At 37.7% G+C, this 22,018-nt stretch overlaps 1 protein-coding gene across 1 annotated transcript in view; it reads right to left on the bottom strand.

The window, feature by feature from the left end:
• Positions 1-22,018, bottom strand: part of HECTD4 (HECT domain containing E3 ubiquitin protein ligase 4) — a 62,909-nt gene that overhangs the window by 21,782 nt on the left and 19,109 nt on the right. The window contains exons 17-51 of the mRNA XM_010288555.1: positions 21,888-22,012; positions 20,671-20,824; positions 20,266-20,366; positions 18,923-19,121; positions 17,387-17,510; positions 16,111-16,247; positions 15,141-15,304; positions 14,541-14,774; positions 14,100-14,292; positions 13,828-13,932; positions 13,656-13,744; positions 12,926-13,101; positions 12,326-12,461; positions 12,039-12,180; positions 11,763-11,929; positions 11,006-11,152; positions 10,504-10,688; positions 9,759-9,912; positions 9,127-9,407; positions 8,635-8,824; positions 7,498-7,579; positions 6,641-6,843; positions 6,318-6,453; positions 5,462-5,644; positions 5,021-5,191; positions 4,445-4,614; positions 3,905-4,020; positions 2,905-3,008; positions 2,460-2,621; positions 2,178-2,326; positions 1,853-1,932; positions 1,565-1,728; positions 797-1,034; positions 221-357; positions 1-51 (exon numbers count right to left, since the gene is read on the bottom strand). The exon at positions 1-51 is cut by the window's left edge and continues 88 nt beyond it. Of these exons, the coding sequence (XP_010286857.1) occupies positions 1-51; positions 221-357; positions 797-1,034; positions 1,565-1,728; positions 1,853-1,932; positions 2,178-2,326; positions 2,460-2,621; positions 2,905-3,008; positions 3,905-4,020; positions 4,445-4,614; positions 5,021-5,191; positions 5,462-5,644; positions 6,318-6,453; positions 6,641-6,843; positions 7,498-7,579; positions 8,635-8,824; positions 9,127-9,407; positions 9,759-9,912; positions 10,504-10,688; positions 11,006-11,152; positions 11,763-11,929; positions 12,039-12,180; positions 12,326-12,461; positions 12,926-13,101; positions 13,656-13,744; positions 13,828-13,932; positions 14,100-14,292; positions 14,541-14,774; positions 15,141-15,304; positions 16,111-16,247; positions 17,387-17,510; positions 18,923-19,121; positions 20,266-20,366; positions 20,671-20,824; positions 21,888-22,012 (5,349 nt within the window). The remainder of the gene's footprint in view (positions 52-220; positions 358-796; positions 1,035-1,564; positions 1,729-1,852; positions 1,933-2,177; positions 2,327-2,459; positions 2,622-2,904; positions 3,009-3,904; positions 4,021-4,444; positions 4,615-5,020; positions 5,192-5,461; positions 5,645-6,317; positions 6,454-6,640; positions 6,844-7,497; positions 7,580-8,634; positions 8,825-9,126; positions 9,408-9,758; positions 9,913-10,503; positions 10,689-11,005; positions 11,153-11,762; positions 11,930-12,038; positions 12,181-12,325; positions 12,462-12,925; positions 13,102-13,655; positions 13,745-13,827; positions 13,933-14,099; positions 14,293-14,540; positions 14,775-15,140; positions 15,305-16,110; positions 16,248-17,386; positions 17,511-18,922; positions 19,122-20,265; positions 20,367-20,670; positions 20,825-21,887; positions 22,013-22,018) is intronic.

The following is a 22,018-nucleotide window of genomic DNA, read 5'->3' as shown; positions in this document are numbered from 1 at the left end:
AGGGAAAACTTTAGTTTCCCAGGCTTTAACCAACAGGGCATAGTGATCCTCCTACAAAGACAAAAAGTTATTTAGAACACCAAAAAGAAAGGTTAACAGCAGCTGGATTTTCCTCAAGGAAGCAGGGAAAACCCTTGTGTGGCAAAACTCAAAAATCTGAATTACAAGGTCTGTATTTAGACTACAAGTCATAGCAGGCAGAGCTTGCCACGCTCCTCACCCGAGGAATATCATCATCGTCGTCATCATCACTTTCATCATCTGCAATAGGAGGTGGATGAGGATCGGGGCCTGATGTGATAAAGTTCTCATAGCTCAGTTCCATTTTATAGTGGCAAGATGTGTCACTGTCATATTCTGCAAAACATACATGGAAATAATGAGATCATAACATACTAGAAGACACGCAAAAATATTCCATGAAGTTTTTGAGATATATTGCATTCCATGGTCTCCAATCAGCCTGTGGAACTGTAACACATTTTGACATAGTGTAACCAATTGGCTGATGCAATCAACTGTAACATCTTATTGTATTCAAAGCCCTAATAAGATAATTTCTCATTGTAGTTGCATTAATTGAGAGTAATTTGTGCATCCATATAAAGGAAGACCAAAGTAAGATTTTTGGAATTGCCTTGTCTAAAATAAGCATGTGTTTAACAATGCTTGTTGTACTGCTTTACCTAAACAGGCAGTACCTACGGACTGCAGCCAGGATATGCTTAAATCCCATTTAATTGATTGTAATTTCTCCTGAAAGAGATTTAAAAAACAACATTAATCATCACTTTACGTTGTTGAGCCGTAGCAACAGCAGCAATTCTACAAGGAGGTCCATGGGTCCCAGGATCAGAAGCTATGCTGGTGCCAGCATCGTTATCGCTATCAGAAGCCATGGCAAAAGGCAACGCTTCAAAGTTGGCACTTATTTCTTCAGCTAGGTCAATACACAGATCAGCAGCATTCCTGTGAGCCTGTCCTTCAGCATAAGCAAATTGGCGAGATCCAAAGTTAGCACGAACTTTTGTGTTCTGAAAGAAGATGCACATAAAAGCATTAAGATGAGTTGTGGATTGCTTTGATCCTTCTCTTTGCTCTTGTTAAAAAACTCAGCCAAAGGAATAAGCTGATCACATCTCCATGCCATATGGTTCCCAGCATCACTGGCTATAAAACTGCAGCAGGGAAAGTACTAAGCTTCTGAACACAAACTTTGAACTTTCCTTTTTTTCTAGCTTCAAGATAGAGCATATTAGCTAGTATACTTCGAAACAAGGTCACTGCTGGGAAGGAATACTAACGGAAGGGCTACTAGCACAGAATAATGCCATCTCATCAAGCCAGCTGCACATTAGCGTCCTACTGGGCAGAAAAAGTTCAAAATAATGACAAAACATATATGCACCTGGGAAGGGTAATGGAATATCTCAACCTCAATACAGGTAAAAACTATCACACTACTTTTTTTAGATAGGTAAGCAAGCTCAATACTTTATGTATAATGTTTTTAATATTTCTGGAAGAATATATCTCAAGCAACATATTTCTGTTAAAGACTTGCCTTTTTCTGAATGTGGACAACTGGCCACATTCCACCAGAGACATCTTCTAAATACGGCCCAAGTCGCTGCCCACAGTATGTAAAATAAACCCTGCCTTTAGCTGGCTGCCCTGGCGGGGGCGGAGTTCCTTCTGTTCTTTCCCATCCAATTCCTGCTACATCACCTGCAGAAAAATATAATCATGAAAAACAACATGGATTTAATCTGTCTTCTCATCCACTGTCTCCCTTACATTTAGGGGATTTTCTGATTTACCAGATAAGCAAGTTAGCTGGACTCTTACATACCAGGAGAAAGAGTCACATCCAATCTAACACTCTTCCATTGTAGCAAGCTGGATCCATTGTAATGCACTGCTCGTCCATTGCTAAGAAGTAACACAAGGAGAAAATTAAAGACCATGCTGAAACAAATAAGGATTACAACTTGCTACCGACTTAAGCCTACGTAGCTGTGACACTGACAAAATGCAATTCAACTCTCCTTAATCATTTTAACATCCCAGTTGAAACATATATGTTGCTTACTACAATGTGCTCACAATACTCCTCCCTAAGGAGCGTGCAAACGTACTGAGCAAGACCATCATTTTCGATGTACGTTCCAACATACTTGTGAAAAAGACAGGTGCCCACTGGGTTTGTCCAAGCACCGTCCCGTTTTTCGGCTTCTGTAGCAAATCCAAATGAAACTATTGGTCCAGTGTCATCATCTGTATCTCCATAGGAAACTATTTCAATTTCCCAGTAGAATGATGGTGCCTAGAAATAAAAATAGTAATTTTTTAAAACATGTATTTATAAAACATAGGTCAAATAGAAAATTTCCTTTCTTTTCTTTTCATGCACTATTGAATATTAAGCAACAAATTATGGTACAGTTGTGAGTTCTTACCTGTACTGGAACTGGTGAAGTGGCATAGATAAATGTGCCCCGAGGAAGTCCCCCACCTGCGCTAGGATCAGCCAAAAAGGTCACAGCTGTGAGATGCGATGAAAACATACATGCTCGCACAGGGGGAAATACTCTTGATGGGCTCCAAGTGATTTCTTTGGGCTACAAACAGGAATAGAGCATTTTATTCTACCAACTACAGTTGAAATCACCGACTGAAATCCAACGACACATTCTTTTACGAAGCGCACATTTAATACAACACCTGCAACTGCCATAACTACGATCACAACAAATTGCATCCCATTACAGAAATTCACGTGACCTGAAACGTTTAAATAAGAGTCCAACCAGTTTGTCCCAAACACCAGCGGCAGACCCTCTACATGCAGTCGCTGGCTCCATTTGCCAGGGGCAGAAGGCTCAGCACTGCTTCTGTGCTTACCTGTCTTCTGTCTGCTTGGAGTGGTGGAGGGGGAGGTCGAGCACAGTCACGATACAACATTCGTAACCTTTCACACTGCATTTCTACAACAAGGAGCCTCTCCCCTGTAACAAACCAAACCAAGTCATGAGGTTCCAAGCAAGTCTAGTTACTTGAGTCCAACAATGCAATCTTAATACTGATTGATAAACAGAAACAAATATGACATTTCCATTTTAAGACATCCGATCAAACAGTCTCACCTAATCAACAAAATTAAGGATAAAATCCAATGTATACAAGCAATTGTTTTCCTCATGTTTAATTTATATTTGGTTAGCAGAGACATTGTTGTATTAATTAAGATAGAAAGCTCATTTTAGTGAGCACGTTTATGACCCAGCAAAAGCAGGAAGTCAAAAGAATGTATGCCTACTGTCAACAAAATCAGTACGCTCCCTTTTACACTGGAGAGCATACTGAAATCCACTTGGTTCCTACCCTAACAGCCTTTGCTTCAGCCACTTTTCCTCCAGTGAAAGGCTCCGACATGTTCCTAAAACTTGCCCTTGAACTAAGACTTGTGCTGGGCCCACTCCTTATCCTTAAACAAGAGGGAAGGAAATCAAGAGCTCATTGATATGGAATGTAAGAAAGCATTGTAAAAAACAGCAAAAAGGACATAAGAAAACATAAATGATAACGTCAAGTAATACAGAGCAGGTTACTCTGGAAGCAAGAAAAGTGGAGAGGGTTCAGAAGCACAGTAGTAGAGAGTTAGTCCCAGGACTTGCATCTTCTGTAATGCATGGGATAATCATGCTCTGGCCTAAACTTTACGCCTAATGTTTAAAATTATTTAGTCTGATTATTAGCTACTCTTTACGAGAAGACATGCTGTACTGTGCTAGCTATCAAACTCTAAGTAGCTGGAGGACAAAACACTGAAACTATTTTAAAAGCTGTTACATCTCTGAACTGAACACGACAATGAAGCTGCAAGAACATGTTGAATACCTACCAGGGCTGCACTCTTGTGCTACCAAATTAAGAACTTCTACAGCAGCTGGACACTGTTGAATGAATTCTTCACAGAATGAGCTGTCTTCTAACAGCTGAGCCATCACCAGGCATGCTCTTAATAGAAAAATAATACATTTAAAGCATTACAAAAGTGTACGCTGAATTCAAAGTTGTCTTTACATGTACTGAATTCAAGACTATTTTAAAAGACAGCACGCCGACTGATCTTTTTCTTTGTCTGGGTGCTCAGCTATCCACTGGAACTTCCACAATGACAGCTTTTCCCTGCTTCATAACATTTACTTATATGAAGCATTTGCTCAATGCATTGCCAGTGTTACAGGGGCACTTTATTTTTAGTGCTCATTTTAACAACATTCAGACACTAAACGTACTTGAGGAAGAATTTTTGCATTGTCCCCTGTTTTCATATATCAGTATCAAAAGAGGCAGAAAACAAGAACCCATGCAATTTTCTTGAGCATTTGTGTATGGTATCAAAACAGACTGGGGTGCTGCACAAAAACCAGCGACTCACCTGGTTCTTATTTCAGCAAGAAGCCGGACCACTGCCATTACTGGAGTTGAGCCATCTCCTGTTGCAGGAAGTGAGGTGTGAATAGATAGACTTCCCTCCTGAGGGAGCAACATGGACTGGACTGCCTGTACTACCTTCTCAGTAATGGACAGTTTATGAAGAGGCAATGCCTGATGGTGGGGGGGCACGGTAAAAAGTTAAATTCAAGTAGTTAGTTTCTAAGAAATGAGGGTGTTTTATTACCTGGAGTTAATTCTCATTTTGTACTATCACAAAACCAGCACCAAACACCAGTCAAAAAAAGAAAAAACAGAAACAAAACTGAAAAAAAAACCCCACACAGTATGCAATGGACATCATTAAGCACCAAAAGATGGATATCCTTGTTACTTGAATGAGAACTTAAATATAGATATTGTTAAAATACGTTTAAAATAGTGAAGCAAACTTTCCAAATAATCTTTAATCAAAGATGAAACAGACTTTTTACATGCTGTAGATTAATTGCCAGTATGCTATGACACACACAAAAAAAGTTGTATTATACTGAATATTGAATTCTTAAAACTACCGTACCTCAGATCTTGGAACACAGAGCCTAGATAATGGAATAGTTAATGTGTCTGATGCTTGTGAGGTCTTTCTACTGTCTATACTGGTGGGTGGAAATTTGACCGTTGCTATACCTTCTTGTTCATTAATAGACGCCACAACTCCAATGCTTCCTGCTATTCCTTTACCCAAAACCTACAATCAAAGAAAGTCTGCATAAGACTTAAGGCTTTACCAGCAAGAAACACTGAGTGTTAAACACCACACACCAACTCAACACACAGAGCTGGGTATTTTTAGGAAACAGAATTAACACGCAACAGCAGTCTCCACAAGTGTTACTGAAACTGCTTCATGACCGCAGGCGATCTGCACACTGCTTCACAAGTATGCCAACGCGGGCAAAACATTGTCAAAAGCACCACTTCTCATTTAAGATACAAAATGTGAACAGCGTTGAATTACCTGAACTTCAGAACCTATTTTAATGGTCTCCTTAAAGCCACCCAGAGCACAAAGGGCAGCTACTGCCTGTCGAGCAATTCTCTGAAGTTTAGCAAGTTTCCTTCCACTGCTACTCCCATTCTCCAAAATACTCTCTGCATACTTCCCGAGTTGTGGAATGTACATCAGAGCCCGAGACAGAACCTGAAGACAGAAGCAAAAATACCAGATAGTGACTTCAAAGCAGTATTCAAACAAAAACCAACGCCCCAAGCCTCCAGCCCACACACAGTCTCAGAAGAATTATTTTTGTTCTTGAAGAGAATTATGTAACTCAGAATATTCTAAGTGCTCAGAAGTGTGAACACCATCAAAGCTGGCTCAATTCCCTAATAACTTCCAGAATCACAGAGTTACATATATAATCTTAGCAAAAGTCCTCGCTCAAGGATTTAGCCTAAGCAACAGAGTAGGTGCTACAGGATTCAGAGGAACATAAAAGCAACCTGCTATACTTTCCAACCCACACTTTAGACCCTCAGAGGTTACGGCGAAGAGGGCTGAATAGCAAAGGTAAGATAACTCCCTAAACAAACAGCATTATTAATTACTGAAAAGAATGACAGGTGAATTACAGAATGACAGCACATTATGCAACACTGGATAATTTTTGAGTATTTATTCCACCCTAAGACGTCAGACAGATACCGCCTACTAGAAAGGGCTGCTTCTATGCAGTTACACATCCTGGTTTGAAGTGTTAGAAGTAGTAAATGGGAAAGGAGTAGCTTAGGAAATTGCTAATAAAACTAAGTTCTCCTAACTACTCAAGATATGCTTGGGGTAGATTTTGATACTTAATCTTCTGTTTGCTTACTTTTTCAGCAGTTGTTGTCCATATCTGAGCTGCATTTGATTCTGGTGCCATCAACAAGCTATGTAGCAAAGCAATCACCTCTGCTGCCATGCTGTTTGCAACATGGCCACTAATGAATGGCCTCACAGGATCAGTCCTATACAGGAGAAGAAAGCAATTTGACCATTAATTTCAAAACAGAAGGAAAAGAAGCTTCAATCGTCAACAATAACACACAGCACAAAAAAGGGAAGTTTGAACAGCCAGATTATTTTCTAGAGCGCTACAAATATTTGTACCAGAAAAGCAGAATCTAGACTAACTCTAGAATCAAAGTGACCTACCTGGCAAGCTCAGAATTCCTCTCTCTGCAAATAGATGTTTGTGCAGTCTTCTTTTTGTCCCCAGTGGACAACCCACTAGTAGTTTCTGGATTGATGGTTTCTATGGGTGGCCCAACACTAACTATTAGACCAGACTGTGCCCACTTAGTTGCCTTTCGAAGAGCTGCAGCAGCTTCTTCAGTAATGACTTCACAGCAGCCACTCTGAAAATAAAATTGCCATATAAGACACATACGAGTGTTAGCTCCATTTGGTCACACTATGTGATGCATTTAACTCTCCTCCCTCTGCATATGTAAAAGTACTGAAAACATATCAAAACATCCTCCTGTTTATACATTAGTCACAGTCATGAGACAGAATTCTTTCTGTTGCTTTTTCTCATCTACAAAGAGATCAGAGATCAATGTGGATTCATTGGTTTTAATACCCCATTCTTGCCTTAACAGTATAGTCTCACTTCTCTGATCAAAAAGCCACACATGAGTATTTCTGGTGCAAATACTTAAGAATATGTCTGAAAATATACATGAAAATTTTAATTTAAGTATGTGGTTTAAAATTCATACTATCAACACGCATTAAACACTTCAGGAAAGAGAATATTAAAGGGGCTTAAACATGACCTACGATGGCTGGAAGAAGCATTTGCTGAAATTCTTTTTCATCACTTACCCCTGTATTTACCTCAATAACTATATAATGTTAACATTTATATATAAAGTTATCTTTCTGAACAGTTCTTTAAGTTAAACATTTAGCAAAGGGGATTTAACACCTGTAAAAAACAAGAATTCTGACTGGCCACCAATTTTTGCAAAAATGTTGAATAATTCTTTAGTTATTCCTTTTCTTACTTTTGTCATGTCTCTATCCATCTTCACCACTTTCTCCATATTGGCTCCAGTTCCTAGTCGGAATGGACGACCTTCTGAACTACTATTAAAGTGAAAATAAAACACATTAGCTTTGTTTTCACTGGTGGAAAAAACAGTTGAACTATACAGTTAAATTTAATGTATAAGTGCACTTTTAAATTATTTGAAAGCAACCCTTGCAACTGAATTGCTCAACAGTAACAAAAATACTTGATAGCTAAGGACATACCCAATTGCACTGTAATTTACAAAAGGAATTTAATACTATTGAATGTAGTTATTTGCATAGTAATTTAACCCTTCCCTGCATCAAAAAGAAGCATCATGAAATTGGTCTTTACTGAACATAAATGCCTGAGGGCTGACTTAATCTTTCAGCTAAGAACACCCAACAGCTGTACCTTTTTGTATCATTTTTAGGGCATAGGTTCAAAACCAACTTGGAGTTGGGGGAAGATGAGACAAATAGTACAAAATGCAATAGGTGGTAATGTTGGCTGTTTGACATTCAGAGACCTCAAAATCCAGGTGAGTACTAACAATACTAAAGAAGCTGTAATAGCAAGTTATTATCCAGAGTGTGCATTATTAAAAGCAATGCTTTTAAAGCCATTTTGCTTTGATAGTTCTATTTGTTAGTCCTACATAGTCTGTAATAATATAACAAGATACATTCAATTTTTCAGATGGAGCATCATTTAAATAGCTAATTTTTCATGTGACTGTTTTCAGACAGATTAAAATGTTTTTATGTTCCTTTGCTAGTGGCTTACATGGCTTGTAAGCAATCCAAAAACAAAACGTCACACTTCATGTCCCCCTCCTCCTTTTATAAATCTGTCTGCTCTCCTCCGTTTCAGCTTTGCTGCTCTCATTGTTGCTAAATAGTCTTCTACAAAACAGAGAAGCCTAGGAAGCATTCATTTAGATTCTTTCTGCTGCTGCTTCACCACAAATTCAGTATAGTGGTACGCATTTTTATGCGGGTAACTGTATGCCAGGCATTTGCCCTATAAACCATTTTTGCATCATCTAATTATTTTGCCAGTAAATACAACAAATTGGGAAAACTGTTTGCTTTTCCATTTACTGTTATGTTTAGTGAGTTAAGATTACCTTAGTAGTGGCTGAAGGACTTCATGGGATGACTGGTCTTCCCGTTTATGAATAAAAATAGAAAGTTTACCATCCACTGCCTCACTTTCTTCTCCAGGATCTTTATCACCTTTTATGGAATTTTTAGGGCTGGCTTTTGCCAAAGTAGTATCCGGCTCAGAGGCAGTTGGAGAAAGAACTGTCTGGCATCCTTGAAATAGAAGGGAAAAATCCAAAACAAAGAAAAACATAAAACCATGAGCTCCACCAACAAACTTTCTTGCCCTTGAAACTAATGCCAACACACCTGAGATGCATCTAAATCATCACTGTGACAAACAACTCAGCCTGAGAACAGTTAAATTAAAGTCACAGAAATATCCTATCATTCAACACTGACATATCATACACCTTTTCCTACTTGAGCTTTCTGTCAATACAAAAGCTCCTTGCAGAAACATGACTTGCTTGGCAATTTCTCAAGTCAGCATGACACCAAAAAGATGCTGGTACCTGGTACTACGTAATCAGCCAGCTTTGCCAACAGCAGAGAGGCAATCTTGGAGGCTGGGTCACTGGGATCATCCTGTTCACTGTTCAGAGAGGGTACCGAGTAACTCCAGGGAGGCAATTCCACATTTCCACAATCCTCAACACTCATGAGAGGCAGTGCAGCACGACACAACTGGAGGATTATAAGGACCAACTTTGGAGAAGGACGCTGATCCAAGAGAAGCGACAGAAGCTTGGACACACAGGCTGGCTGGCTTAGGATTGCTTTACCTATGTGACTCCTGAAAGGAAAAAAACCCAAAACAACAGGTAACTGCTTTTTTGAGGGGAGGGAGGAGAGAAAAGTTTGATGATGCTCTTGTACATAATAAGTTTATTTGTTTTCAAGCTGTAATTTTAAAATTTCAGGGTCTGACAAAACTTTATCTGCAACAATTCTTACATAACCTGATAACACTGATTAAAGACTAATGTTGAGTAAGCATCAGTTTACAATCAAGTTTTAGAATGGTTTTGAAAGTTACCTTACCTTCACTACTGACAAAAAAACCCCCACAACCCAAAACCCCAAAAAGAACCCCCACCTGCTTTGATACATAGAAAAAAATGCTCCAGAGACAAAGCCCTAGTACCTTGACAAGTCATTAAGAAGACTGAGAACATCTTGAAGCGCGTCATTTCCTGCGGCTTGATTACCACAACACTCCGTAGCTCGTGCAAGGTGGTTGGTAAGAAGGCTGGAGACCTGACGAGCCAGACCGGAATGAACAGCTTCTGTTGAACCACCTTTAAAAGTAATGCAAGAATTGTAATTAACAAATATGAATGTACACATCTACAAATTCCTTATGCATAAACTGGAAACAGCAAAAATACTGTTGTTTTGCTATAGCAAAACATTTATATATAAAATGTCTTTAATTAAAAATAAAACCTGATACCACTTCTGTGCTCCATTAGCCAATAGCCACGTGTCTACAAGTTTATGTACGTTATGGGTGAATCCTAACACAGCAGAATGTACAAATGGTCACTCAGGGTCTCCTGGTTCTATGGTTATGTCTAGGCAGAACCAAGTGGCGGGCTTGAAATTATCTGCAACAAGCACTCCCATGAGGAGGAAAAGCTAGAATTAAAAACAAAACCAAAAAACAAAACAAAACAAAAAAAACAAAACCAAACAGACAAAAACACCAAAACCTGAAAACCACCACAAGAAGAAAATCAACTTCTTTTCATATCCACCTTTGTGTTACAAAGCCAAACAGTACTGAAGTCATGGTGAGTGAATGTCCTATTTTAAATATATTTATAGCACTTCTCAGGCACTTGCACAATCCTAACGTGGCAATAGAAATATAGTTCCAATGTTCCTACCTTCTTCTTTCTCCCATTCAACACACCGATTGGCTAGCACCTGGAAGGCAGCCCAAGCCATGGTGGCCACCTTCTGTTTCTTAGTCTGTTTTTCATTCGAACTGGATTCTGTCTGGCTGCTTAAACTGCAAAGCCGGTCCATAAGTTGCACCAGGCCACTACGTACCAAACATTTCTCTTCACTCCTGTATGAGAAGAGAAATTCAGGAATCTTACTTAAGCAACTTTTCAATCACTAACAGCAGGCGCAACAAAAATCCAGAACTTGCTGTTAACCCAGCAATTAATTATTTTACTTTGCAGAAAGATAGTCCTGTCTCTCCCTTGTCCTCCCCAGATGAAATTCTGTATTCTGAGAAAATTTAACAGGATGTTCTCAGATACTCTTCATTATGAAGAAAGGGAGCATATTTATACTATATAATGCTTCTCCTTAAGGCACAACTTAATAAGGACAGCTGTAGATGCCGTCCTTCCCTTTCTGAAAGGAATACTTTCATACCTTGTGTAAGGTATAGTGCATAAGAGGCCAATGCTATTTGCACAAGCAATGGGGTAGCGAGCACACAGTGAGACCACAGATGTCATAGTTTCTCCAAAAGCTTCCTGGACTTGTTCCACCATCCCGCCACACGTGAGCTCTTCAATTCTGTTGGTAGTCAGATATTTGAAATGGTAGGCTTTCTGGGTTAAATAAAATGAACAAACTTCCAAATAAAGCTTTAAAAAAAAATAATAATCAGCACATATTAAGAACTACTCAAGGAAGATTTAGAAGCAAAACTGCAAGTCAATGTTTTAATATGAAACATATGTAAATGAGATAAAATGGTAGTTTTACGTCAGATTGAAATTTGACTGCAAACAAAATATTGACAAAATATTTTGCAAATTTGGATGACAGGATAAGTAACAGCTAAATTTACCACTAATACCTAACAAACATGAATTTAGAATTAGTCAGGAGAGTAAGTGCCCTATATACATATTTGTGGACACGTCATTCCAGTATGAAAGGAAAGTTCATCCACTGCCAAATAAATGCGTTTCTTAGAAGTTTCTGCCTTTTTATCCCACAAGGGCCAAAGGGATTGTTGCAAGTTTAGTTCTGCAAACCTGAGCCCTCACAGCTAGCTGCTTTCAAGGTCCCTCCCAACCCAAACTATTCTACAATTCTCAGTTTTTTTCTTGGCACAAAGCAATTTACTATCTTCTACAGAGACCGAAACATTTAATTATTTGCAGAGCAATAAACCAACCTTGGTCCTCCTTGAAGTACCATGGTCACTGGGCCTACAAGATGTGTCACACCACCAACCCGAACAGCTGCTGTCAGCAACTCTCTCATGTGCACTAGGGCTTGCTTCCTTGTATTCCCACGCCGCCACCTCGTCTGAGCAGCTAGCAGAAAACTGCTGCTGGATACCTACAAGATTTGGTGGGATTTGCTAATGAGACGCAAGCAAGACACCTCCCTTCTTTCTGAAAGCTTGAATTTGAAAATGTAATTATTTCGCACATTTGAAATAGCATACCGCTTGGTCAGGATTTGTTCCAATGAAAGCAAACAGTTGCCCCAGTAAGACACTGTACGTAGGTTTATCTCTGGTATCCTCAATGGTCAGTGACTGGAGAAGCGTGAAAGAGCTACTTCTGTGGCTGGTAACATGGCGGCGCCTATGAGAATATAGGATAATTGGACACAGTAGCAGTAAATTAAATAAATTTAAAAATAAGTGCTATGCTTGCAAAGTTTATGAAGATTTTAACAACATAGGCCACATTACTGTAAAGCAGTTTAATGGAATAAACCGTTGTATACCTTTGACTCGATCTAGCAAACTCGATATCTTCATTACCGATCATTTCTAAGTCGGATGGTGCTGACATACTGCGGAGGAAGACGGGCTGACGGACTGCGTGAGATATCACTTTTGTTTCAGATGCTGATTTACAGGCTGCAATAATATACAATATGAAAAAATGTCAGTCCTGGTGTAGGAGGTTATTTACAGACTGTTTTTAAAATCACTGTGGGCATTCCAGTGAAAGTTCTAACACAGGATGGGGAAAACACAGTCTAAGCAAGAACTTGCAGCTCAGTTCTCCGGACTTTCCTGTTTTCAGGTATTGTTTCAAGTTAGTTTTGTTTTTATTAGGTTAGGCATTTTTTTCCCAATACTACAGGATATCAAAGTTTAAATTCACATATCATGACTCAGACCTTAATTTACCATTGTTATGGCAATCAGAAAACAAAGACTTAACTTCATTTAATGCAAAAGAATTTATTTAATTTGGAAAAAAACCAAAAAGGTTTAATTTAAATTTAAGTGAAAGAGGGGAAAAAAGAGAAAAGGAATAAATTATCTGGGGCGGGGCGGCGAAGAAAAAAGGACAATGCTGGTAGTGAGATATATACCTGGAGTCTCTGCAGGGGTACCAGATATACTTCTTGTGATACCAGACTGTGCTGCAATAGTGACATGTAGTAACAGCTCTGCTCTGTTCATCAAGCTCTTAACTAATGTTTTTGTTTTTGCTAGGGGATGAGATGTCTTCTGTATCAGTGAATTAACCTCTTGAAAAAACTTCTCCCTATAAAATAAAAATAAAAGAAGTAAACTCAATTATGTTTTAATGCCTTCTGAATTAAAGTGTTACTTCTTTAAAGAAGACATATAGCATCAATCTATTCTATGCCGAAGTAGAAAACAGAAAAATATTAAAGAAATAAACAAGTGATTTGTTAGTAAGTACTCATAGCTGTAGGTACTAATGTTTCTAAAAATTTCATCAGATACTACTAAACAGACAGGAAAGTTAAGTTTTAAAGTATTTGCATCCCTGGTTAGATGTTCATCCAAAAGTTCCTGCCCCAAAGATTGTTTTCTTTATATAGGTCTACCAGTCTTTAATGGAATTAAGAGATAAAATGTTTTCAAAACATTATCGCCAGCTTCTCTTCCACATTATTAGCGTCAGAGGGTACAATGAAATTCAAGTGCCTACTTCAATAAGCGTTTATGGACGTAGGCAACTTTAACCCTGCATACCTACTTTTGGAACTCATGGAAATTCCACAGCTGCTTAAAGTTGCCTATCTTTTAAGTACCTTGCCTAAACGGTACGCTCCACAGCCAGCTACTAACCTTAATGCCAGGACCACGTTCTCAAGATCACTTCCATCAAAAGAAACTTCTTTCATTGAACACAGAAGTTCTAGTTCTTTCATCTTGCTCTAAACAAAGTGAGGGAAAAGGATGAACATGTATTGAGAGAGCAGCATGAAGCATGAGCACACACAGCAGCCACAGTGCTTACCTCATTGAAATGATAATCATAAAAGAATGGGACATTGTTCTCCAGCTTCCCATGCATGGCATCATCTACCTCATTTTGCCATTTCTGCTCCAGCTCAGCCACACTCTAAAAAAGAGACACAAAAAATAACACCACAGTTGTTCATCTTAAGGAGTAGAAGAGGTTTTAAAAGAAGAAACCTGAGTACATTTTGTATTTCTGTGTTTCTAAAATGCTGCTAACACACCTTTATTCCCCAAAAAAGCCTCTTTTTTGTGTAATTTTATCTTTACCTGCAATTGTCTCTCCATGGCATTTAGCTTCTTAAAGGTCTCTCCCATAATTTTACAAAGTAAATCATATTCTTCGGCATGTTCTTCCTGATACTGGAAATTTATCAGGGACTGGAGTGCATCAACCAAATTCAAATGTTTTATCACACATGAAACTACCATCTCCTCCATTACTTCTGGCTGAATCACCTCCCTAGGGTTATAGGTAAAGCCAAACTGATTAAGCAAGAATAGTGGACAAACTTTGACAATTCATATTTACAAATCACTAGATGCTGCATTCACAAACAAGTATTTACAGAATATTAAATGCATACCATCACACATGACATGCATGCTGCATCCTTACCATTGCTTTTTTTAGCTCACCCACTTTGGCACCAAACATTTCAAAAAATAAAAGGCAAGTTAGAAAAACAGAGCAAAACAATGACTACTTACTTTATACTAGGTCTAAATTGAGGCCGAGCACGTCCAGAAATTTCCCTGAGTTTTATCATGATTCCTGGAGGCAGCCTAATCCTAGGCAAATCAAAATAGTGTCCAACGGGAGGCACTAGAACATCAGAAGGATATGTAAATTCTCTATCTTCATCTATAGTAAGAGGCAATGGAGAAGGACTTGGTGTAAGGGCTGGAGATATTACACCATTAGCTTCCACCTGCCACTGGCACCTGGAAAAATAAATGAAAACAGATGAAAAGGGGTTTTTTAAAGCTTTTTTTTTTCCCTAAAGCCCCCTCCCCCTTCAGAAAGATATTAGTTAACATTAGTCAACAACACCTTACACAGACTACGTGTTAACATCATTAAGTGTGGCTTGTACCAAGCATAGCCCAATCCTCCTCTACTTACTCTAAAGAAAATCTCTATTCTACAGAATATTTCCTTGGTTTTAGGGAACACAACTGCTGAACAAACTCTGCAGGAAAAATTATCAGAAAATCACCTTAAAACACAAGACTTGAGCACAACTACGAAAGTCAACTTCCCTCAGAAAAAACCCACACGAGAACTCAGATGAGAAAATTTTTTTTTACCTTTGTAATAGTTTAGATCTTAAGAGCTCTTGACAGGTTTCTTCATCTTTGGTAATTTCTGGTCCATTGTATAATATTCGCAGCATAGAACAAGCTAACACAGAAAGGCCAAGTGCCAGGTCAACTAAGAATGGCAAGCCTCCTGACACATCCTCTGAAGACTCCTGTAGTAGGAATAGTGATAAGTTGCACTAATCTATCAACCATGAAGTCCTCCCCCAATGTATTTCAAAATAGGAGATTTTATATTTTTAGATATAATCTTGTATAACAAGACATATATATATATATAAAAAAAAAAGATATGTCTCTTACACAGAGGTATATTGAAAAAATGCTTTAACAATTTAAAGCAATATATAAGAACAACGCAAGACAAGAAACAAGATTTAAACATTATTTTCCTGAACCAAGAAAGAAAAAAGGTAAAGGTTTTTTTGGTTCAGTCATTTTCTGGCCTGCAGGTCTGTCACCTCACAGACCTAGTCCTAGCTTCCCAGTAGTAGGATTCAAGTTCCCTTAGATCCCAGCATCCCTCCCCTCTCTTCTTTATAGGCTGGAATCATTACTCCCCTCATTAAATCTCCGATTTCCAGGTTGTTACAAGATACCTTTCTCTTCAAAGAAACCCTGATCTACAAGCAGCAAGAGATCTTAAAGTGGCTTCATCCAAGTCCAGTGCCAATGACAAGAGACAGATAAGACATATTTGGTAATAACTATCTTTCTAAAACCATAAGCGTGCTACAGGGTATCTCTAGCTAAGGAAGCCAAATGTCTAAAACTTAGGTCCTTTACACTGTAAAAAGATGATAGTCTTATTGCAAAAATAAGTAAACTATTACTGTTTTCAATTTCAAATGTTGACTTCCAACTTGGAAGTACATTTCTATTTGATCTGAAGAGCGTTAACAGACAGCAGATAAATTGAAGCTGAACCTATCCCATGGAATCTGTCATGTTTGAGTACCTGTGCTCGAACAGTGCAAGCAAAGCCCCACATAGCTTTGTCTGGAGTGTTGTGCTCACGACCACTCCGCATTTCAAAGGAGAAGGTGACTGTATCTCCTTCCACCTTACAATTTTGACAGGAAGCGGGGGGGAAAAAAAGAAGATACATTTAAGAATTGAGGCAAACAAACAAGCTTTTCATAAAAGTGGCTTATTTTATGGATTAATGTTTTTAGTGACAGTAATCTAAGTATTACTTTTATCTCCAATAATATACTCTGATTTAAGATTCTCCCCTTTTTATAAGGATATCCTTTAGTGGACAACTTGATTTTAATTTTGCTGCTGGCTAACTATAGTAAAACAAAAAAACCCCACCATAGATATAGGATCAAAAGTAGAATTTATCAAGTCAGTCTGTGTTACTTGGCCTTGATTTTCAACAAAACACTTTCATTATTTGTCTGCAAGAAGCCATGCAGTAATTAACAGTTCCCTTCCAAAAGGAAGGCAGACAAGCTCTTCAAGAAGAATGTCAACACATTAATAGAAGAGTTTGCTAAAAGAACAGTATAAAAATCTGTGTCAAAAAAAAAAAAAAAAAAATCAGTGAAATCCCATTAATTGTGAACAATGGAGTGCTTGTCTGAAATTGCTTTCCAGTTCGTTACTTCTTGTTTTTCTTTTTGAAATGACTTTTGGTATGTATATAAGCCCAGTTTTAGTGTGGGACAATGTAGCAGCACAAACATGTAAGAAAAAAAAAATTCATACCGCAAAATTCTTGAAATACTGAAGTTTCAAGAAATTTCATGGATTTTTCTGTCTTAGCTTTACTGCCAAAAGCATCCAATGTCATTTTAAAACCCAACACAAACGGCTGGAAAGTTGCTACATTCACTACTTGGTCACCATTTGTGGGATACTGTTAAAAAAATGCAGTCATGCCCATGGACCTTAAGAAAATATGCACAGACTCAGACTGTGCAAAAATTTCTCCTAGAAAGATATACTTAGGAGAACAGTAGAGCCTTTAGGGACCCCAGGACTGGAACATACCAATAATGCATTCCAGTAAGACACAACAAAACACGATAAGCTCGAAGAGAAGCATCACACATAACGTACAAGTTTTAAGTTATTCCCCAAGGACAAAACAGCCCACTTAAGAAGTGATCTCATCATGGATAACCGCACACTTAAAAGCTCGGACTTCATTGCTACAAGGGTTAAAATGGACTCGACAGTTTCCAAATGGGATTTTTCTATGTGAAATATTGTTGGATTATAATACTGTACCTTTACTAAGTCTTTCGGCCAACCAGTTCCTAAGACACTACGGCTGCCATATCCCAGTGTATTGCCTCCATACTCAGCAACCTTCCTACTGTTTGTGTTAGGACCAGCATAGATCACCAACTTCAAAACATAAAATACACTGTTAGACTGTAAGAGAAAAACAAGAAAATCTAATAATAATAATAATACTTAGCACTTACACCGCGCTTTATATTTTCAAAGCGCTTTATCAACATTAACAAATCCTCACAACAGCCCTGTGAGGTGAGTAGGCAAGTATTATTATCCCCATTTTACAGATGGGGAAACTGAGGCAGAGAGGAAATTGAGTGACTTGCCCCCGAGGTCACACAGCAAGTCAGCAGCAGAACTGGGAGCTGAAGTCAGGAGAGATCCTAACTTCCAGTCCTCATGCTGAGCTAACTAGAACATACTGCCTCTCTACTAATAAATGGATTGATCCTGCTCCCATCAAAGTTAGTATTTTGCCAGTGACTTTAGTGGGAAGGTGATAAGGCCTAAAATTTTCTGGAGGAGTTTAACCAGTAATGGGTGACATTAGTATTAAAGAGACTTACAAAAAACTAATGGGACTTGCTCTGGGTTAAAGAACATATAGCAACAATTAGTAAGCAGCCCAAGTAGCTCCCCGATTTTACAAAGTAAGCGCTATTAGTTGTGTTCTTGAAATTGAAAATATTTTTTCATATTAATCCATGTAAACAAGCCATATATCATCAGGGGAAAAAAGTAACCTTTCCAGTCCTTCCCAGTTTAAACAAACTGTGCTGATCTACAAGTAGGCAGCTAGATTAAACTCTGAGAAATAAGGAAAACTGAACAACAGCAAAAATGAGAAGGAAGTCAAACTTTGACAATTGGAGCCATCATGAAATGAACTAAAAAAAAAAAAAAAGGAAGTGTTGGTATGAATTTTGGGGGGTTTGAAAAAGACAACCCCCACCCTCCATACCTCTGGAGCCTACTATATTTCTCCTATTTCATAGCTACCACTACTTCTGACATCTTTTGAGGAAACTTACTAACTACAGAGGCTAGCTTTTAACAAGAGATCCTCATAACTGATAGGTTTTCAACACTGAAACAATCACTGGATATTATGTCCTGAAACAATACACAAGAATTAAGAATATACTCTTTTTGGATTGTTTCTTCAAGAACAATAGAAATGAACCATGAACCATTTCATGTCAATAATTCTTTGTACTTTTTCCATCATTTAGCTAAGTCTAGTCTGAATGAAACTCAAGAATTCTTTTGAAAAGTTATTCACACTCATGACACACAAGAAATAACACCTCTGCATCCCTGTACTTTACAGCCTTGAAGTAAGCAGACTGTGACATTACAGTGTGCACTAATAAGCTCCTATCAATAAAAACCTCCTGCATTATCCTGATCACTGGAAATAAGGTGTCATGAAAGACAAGGGGCAGAAAAGATGAAAACGGGAAGTGCTGCTGATGGAAATATACACAAAAGAAAGAATTTCAGAATTGGCCCTTGCTTACCTTATCGTAATCATATTGTGAAGAACATCTATTGTCAAATCTAAGATATAAACAGCGGGCTCCTGGAATATGTACAGTTTCTTTAAATTTATAGTTATCCCTGACAGGATGAACTGTTTCTACAGTCTTCCCAGCAGCCCAGGGAGCAGGGATCTTCAAACCCGTAAGAAAACCTGGTTCTTCTTTCTCTTCCAACATTCTGAAATTAGAATGAAGAATTAGTCCTAAAATTCAACACACAGATTTCTACTATATTTTCAGACATCAAACTATAAAAGTACTTAAAATCACCTCTCAGTATAGATACATAGCAACACAAAGTATTGACTCCTGATTTTAGCCATAACTGTATTAGTGAACATGCAGAACTTAAATAGCATGAACTCTGTACATTAGAAATAACTATCTCTAACCTGTAAAATCTGAACTTTTCCCTATGCTTTCCAATTTCCAAATTATGATAAACAAGTTAAATAGCACCATAAAAAAAATAAATGGTACTACATATGGATTCTAACATACAACTGGTAGCATAAAAAAATACTTCCCTCCTAGGACAGCACCCAAAACTGATTATACTGTCATAAAACAATATGCCTAGCGTTTTACTGAAGCTTGTAATTTGAAGGAGGATTGAAAATAAACTCTTCGGAGTTTTCACACAGTATGTTACATGTTATCACAAGTTGTTTAATACTACAAATTCTGCAACACTGCAAATAGATATGATAAGAATTTTTGATTTAATTTAGCTATGTGTTTCTGTTTCTAAGTAGAAGCTGTATAACCTTGAGCTTAGACACAGGATTTAAATGTAGGACTTAAAATCATTATACTTCTCTATGTAAATGCAACAATTTAATATCTTTCTATTAGCTTTAATACTGCATCTCATGCTGCCAGAGCAATTTACATTTTCTCATGATGGTCTTTCTTTGCCTAATTTATTTTAAAAGGAATATTTAGAATTAATTCCTAATGCTTGGGGGGGGGCGGGTGTGTGTGTGCAGGGAGTAAACCATACCCTGTGCAAACAACCTGAAGATATTAATAATTTCATTCTACATGCAAAAAAAATTTTAAAACTAACTGTCTTTTGTAAAGGCTTCTGTATCTCTCAAACAGCCTTGCAAACCACTACAGCTTTTACTTAAAAAAAAAAAAAAAAATCAAAAAAGAAAAAACAAAAAGATTGCTGCTTTAAGATTATTAAAAAATTTTTTTAAAAGCCACAAAAACCCACCAGATTGCTGCTTTAAGATTTATCACACAGCAATTGTCAAATGAACATTACAGCTAAGATATTTTATTCCATGAAAAGACCCAAACGTAAAGAAAGTCACCTCTCATCAGGCAACAGCTTCCCTTTCTGTTCTGACGCACCACTGGGGGAACTATTCAGTTCTGAGAAAACTGGAGACTGAGTTTTAAGCAGCAGTGCGGTCTGTGGCACAAAATATACTGTTTTAGAAACATGCAAATAGTAAATAATTTTAACATCTCATTATTTAAAATATATTAACAACCACACTGTATGTTGTTATTGACAATAAATCATTACTTAGTAGCTGTTGTACCAAGTCAAATTTAATATTCAGCACTATCAGCTTTTGTAGCTGTTGAGCAATTCTTAAACTATCATCTGTGGATCACTTACTGCAGAAAGTTGACCTAGATCTGCAGCATTTTAGAACATGCATGTCACATCTTTTTTCCTTTGTAGACAATTGTTGACACAAAGGCCATACCTGACTTGTGTAAAGAACGAGCTGCACCAGCTGAGGCATCAAGGCATCAGCCATAGTTAGAGTTTGCAAATTTGGATGCATCAGAGATGTCAGTAAGACAGGAAGCAGATGACCAAGCATAGTAGCCTTCGTAATTTGCTCCAGGCCTTTTAATCTGTAAGGAGAGTCAAGGTTTACATAGCAATGACTATTCATAGAGTACCACTACTATTTTGAGTCATCTGTTTAATCTTGTAACAGACTGCGTAAGTAGGCAATTCAAAAATTCAGAAGAGAACTTTAAAAAGAAAAAACTAAACAAAAACCATCTTAATATCTTGAAAACTTCACAATTTCTCCAAAGTGTTAGCATCCTCATCTTTGCTGTCATTTCTTATTAAACAATGACAAACCAGAAGACAGTAAATCAAGAGTTTAATAATTACTTTAAAAAATTATAAGCTCCCATGGGCATGAGATGAAAGTTCACATCAAATACAAATGTATTTTTTCAGTATGTATATCAGGCTCCCAGCACACGTAGCTCAAAATACTTTAAAAGAATCTGTATCTACAAAAATACATTTGAGCATGAAACCCCATGTGAAAATATCTCAAAGGAATTGTGTATTGTCAATAAACAGAACTACTCTTGCAGGCACAGAAAAGAATAGAAACTGGAACCTGAAACACAGCTGGGAGAGGGAAGTGTTTAACTAGAGAAAAGGTTCACAGCTTCTGTTTACTTCCCATTCCCAAGATGTATTTTTAAGTGGAGAGGAGATAGGGAGAGGCAAGGTGACGCTATCTGAGGAAACATGCAGGATATCATAACGACGTTCAAGACCTGGCATGGATAAAATATCTAGTCCAGCTACTAGAGACTAATAGCCAGGAATTTAAAAATAAAAAAAATTGCTCTAGCTTACAGGAATATTCCCTTCTAACTAACTAGAGTTTGTTTCCAGTTACAATGGTATTTATGATCAGGGTAACTGACTAAAGCCTTACCAATTTAAAAGTTTCTATAAATTATCAAGCTAGTAGTACTGACATGGAGAGTCTGATTCTAAATTCTCCAAAAAATAAGTCCTAAGCAAATGCTATAGTAAGCAACAGTACCTATACATTCAAAGCTCAAGTATGAAGTTATAACATAAAGAATAAATAATGCTAACTGTGCTTGTACAGTTGCCACAGAAAGCAACAGTTTACGGTTTTACTCATACTTCTCTTACCTTTGCTCTCTATCAGAAATGTCACTGTTTATTAGTGCTGTAGTGACTTGTTGCAGCATTTCTAAGACTTCATCACATCCTGTCAGAATTTGTGTAGCAAGAGACAAAATGCTGGTCTTTAGTTCCTAGGT

The sequence above is a fragment of the Phaethon lepturus genome, unplaced genomic scaffold, assembly GCF_000687285.1.
Source record: "Phaethon lepturus isolate BGI_N335 unplaced genomic scaffold, ASM68728v1 scaffold10456, whole genome shotgun sequence".
Lineage (NCBI taxonomy): Eukaryota > Metazoa > Chordata > Aves > Phaethontiformes > Phaethontidae > Phaethon > Phaethon lepturus.
The sequence above is the reverse complement of the archived record's forward strand: the minus strand, read 5'-3'. Positions and strand labels throughout refer to the sequence as shown.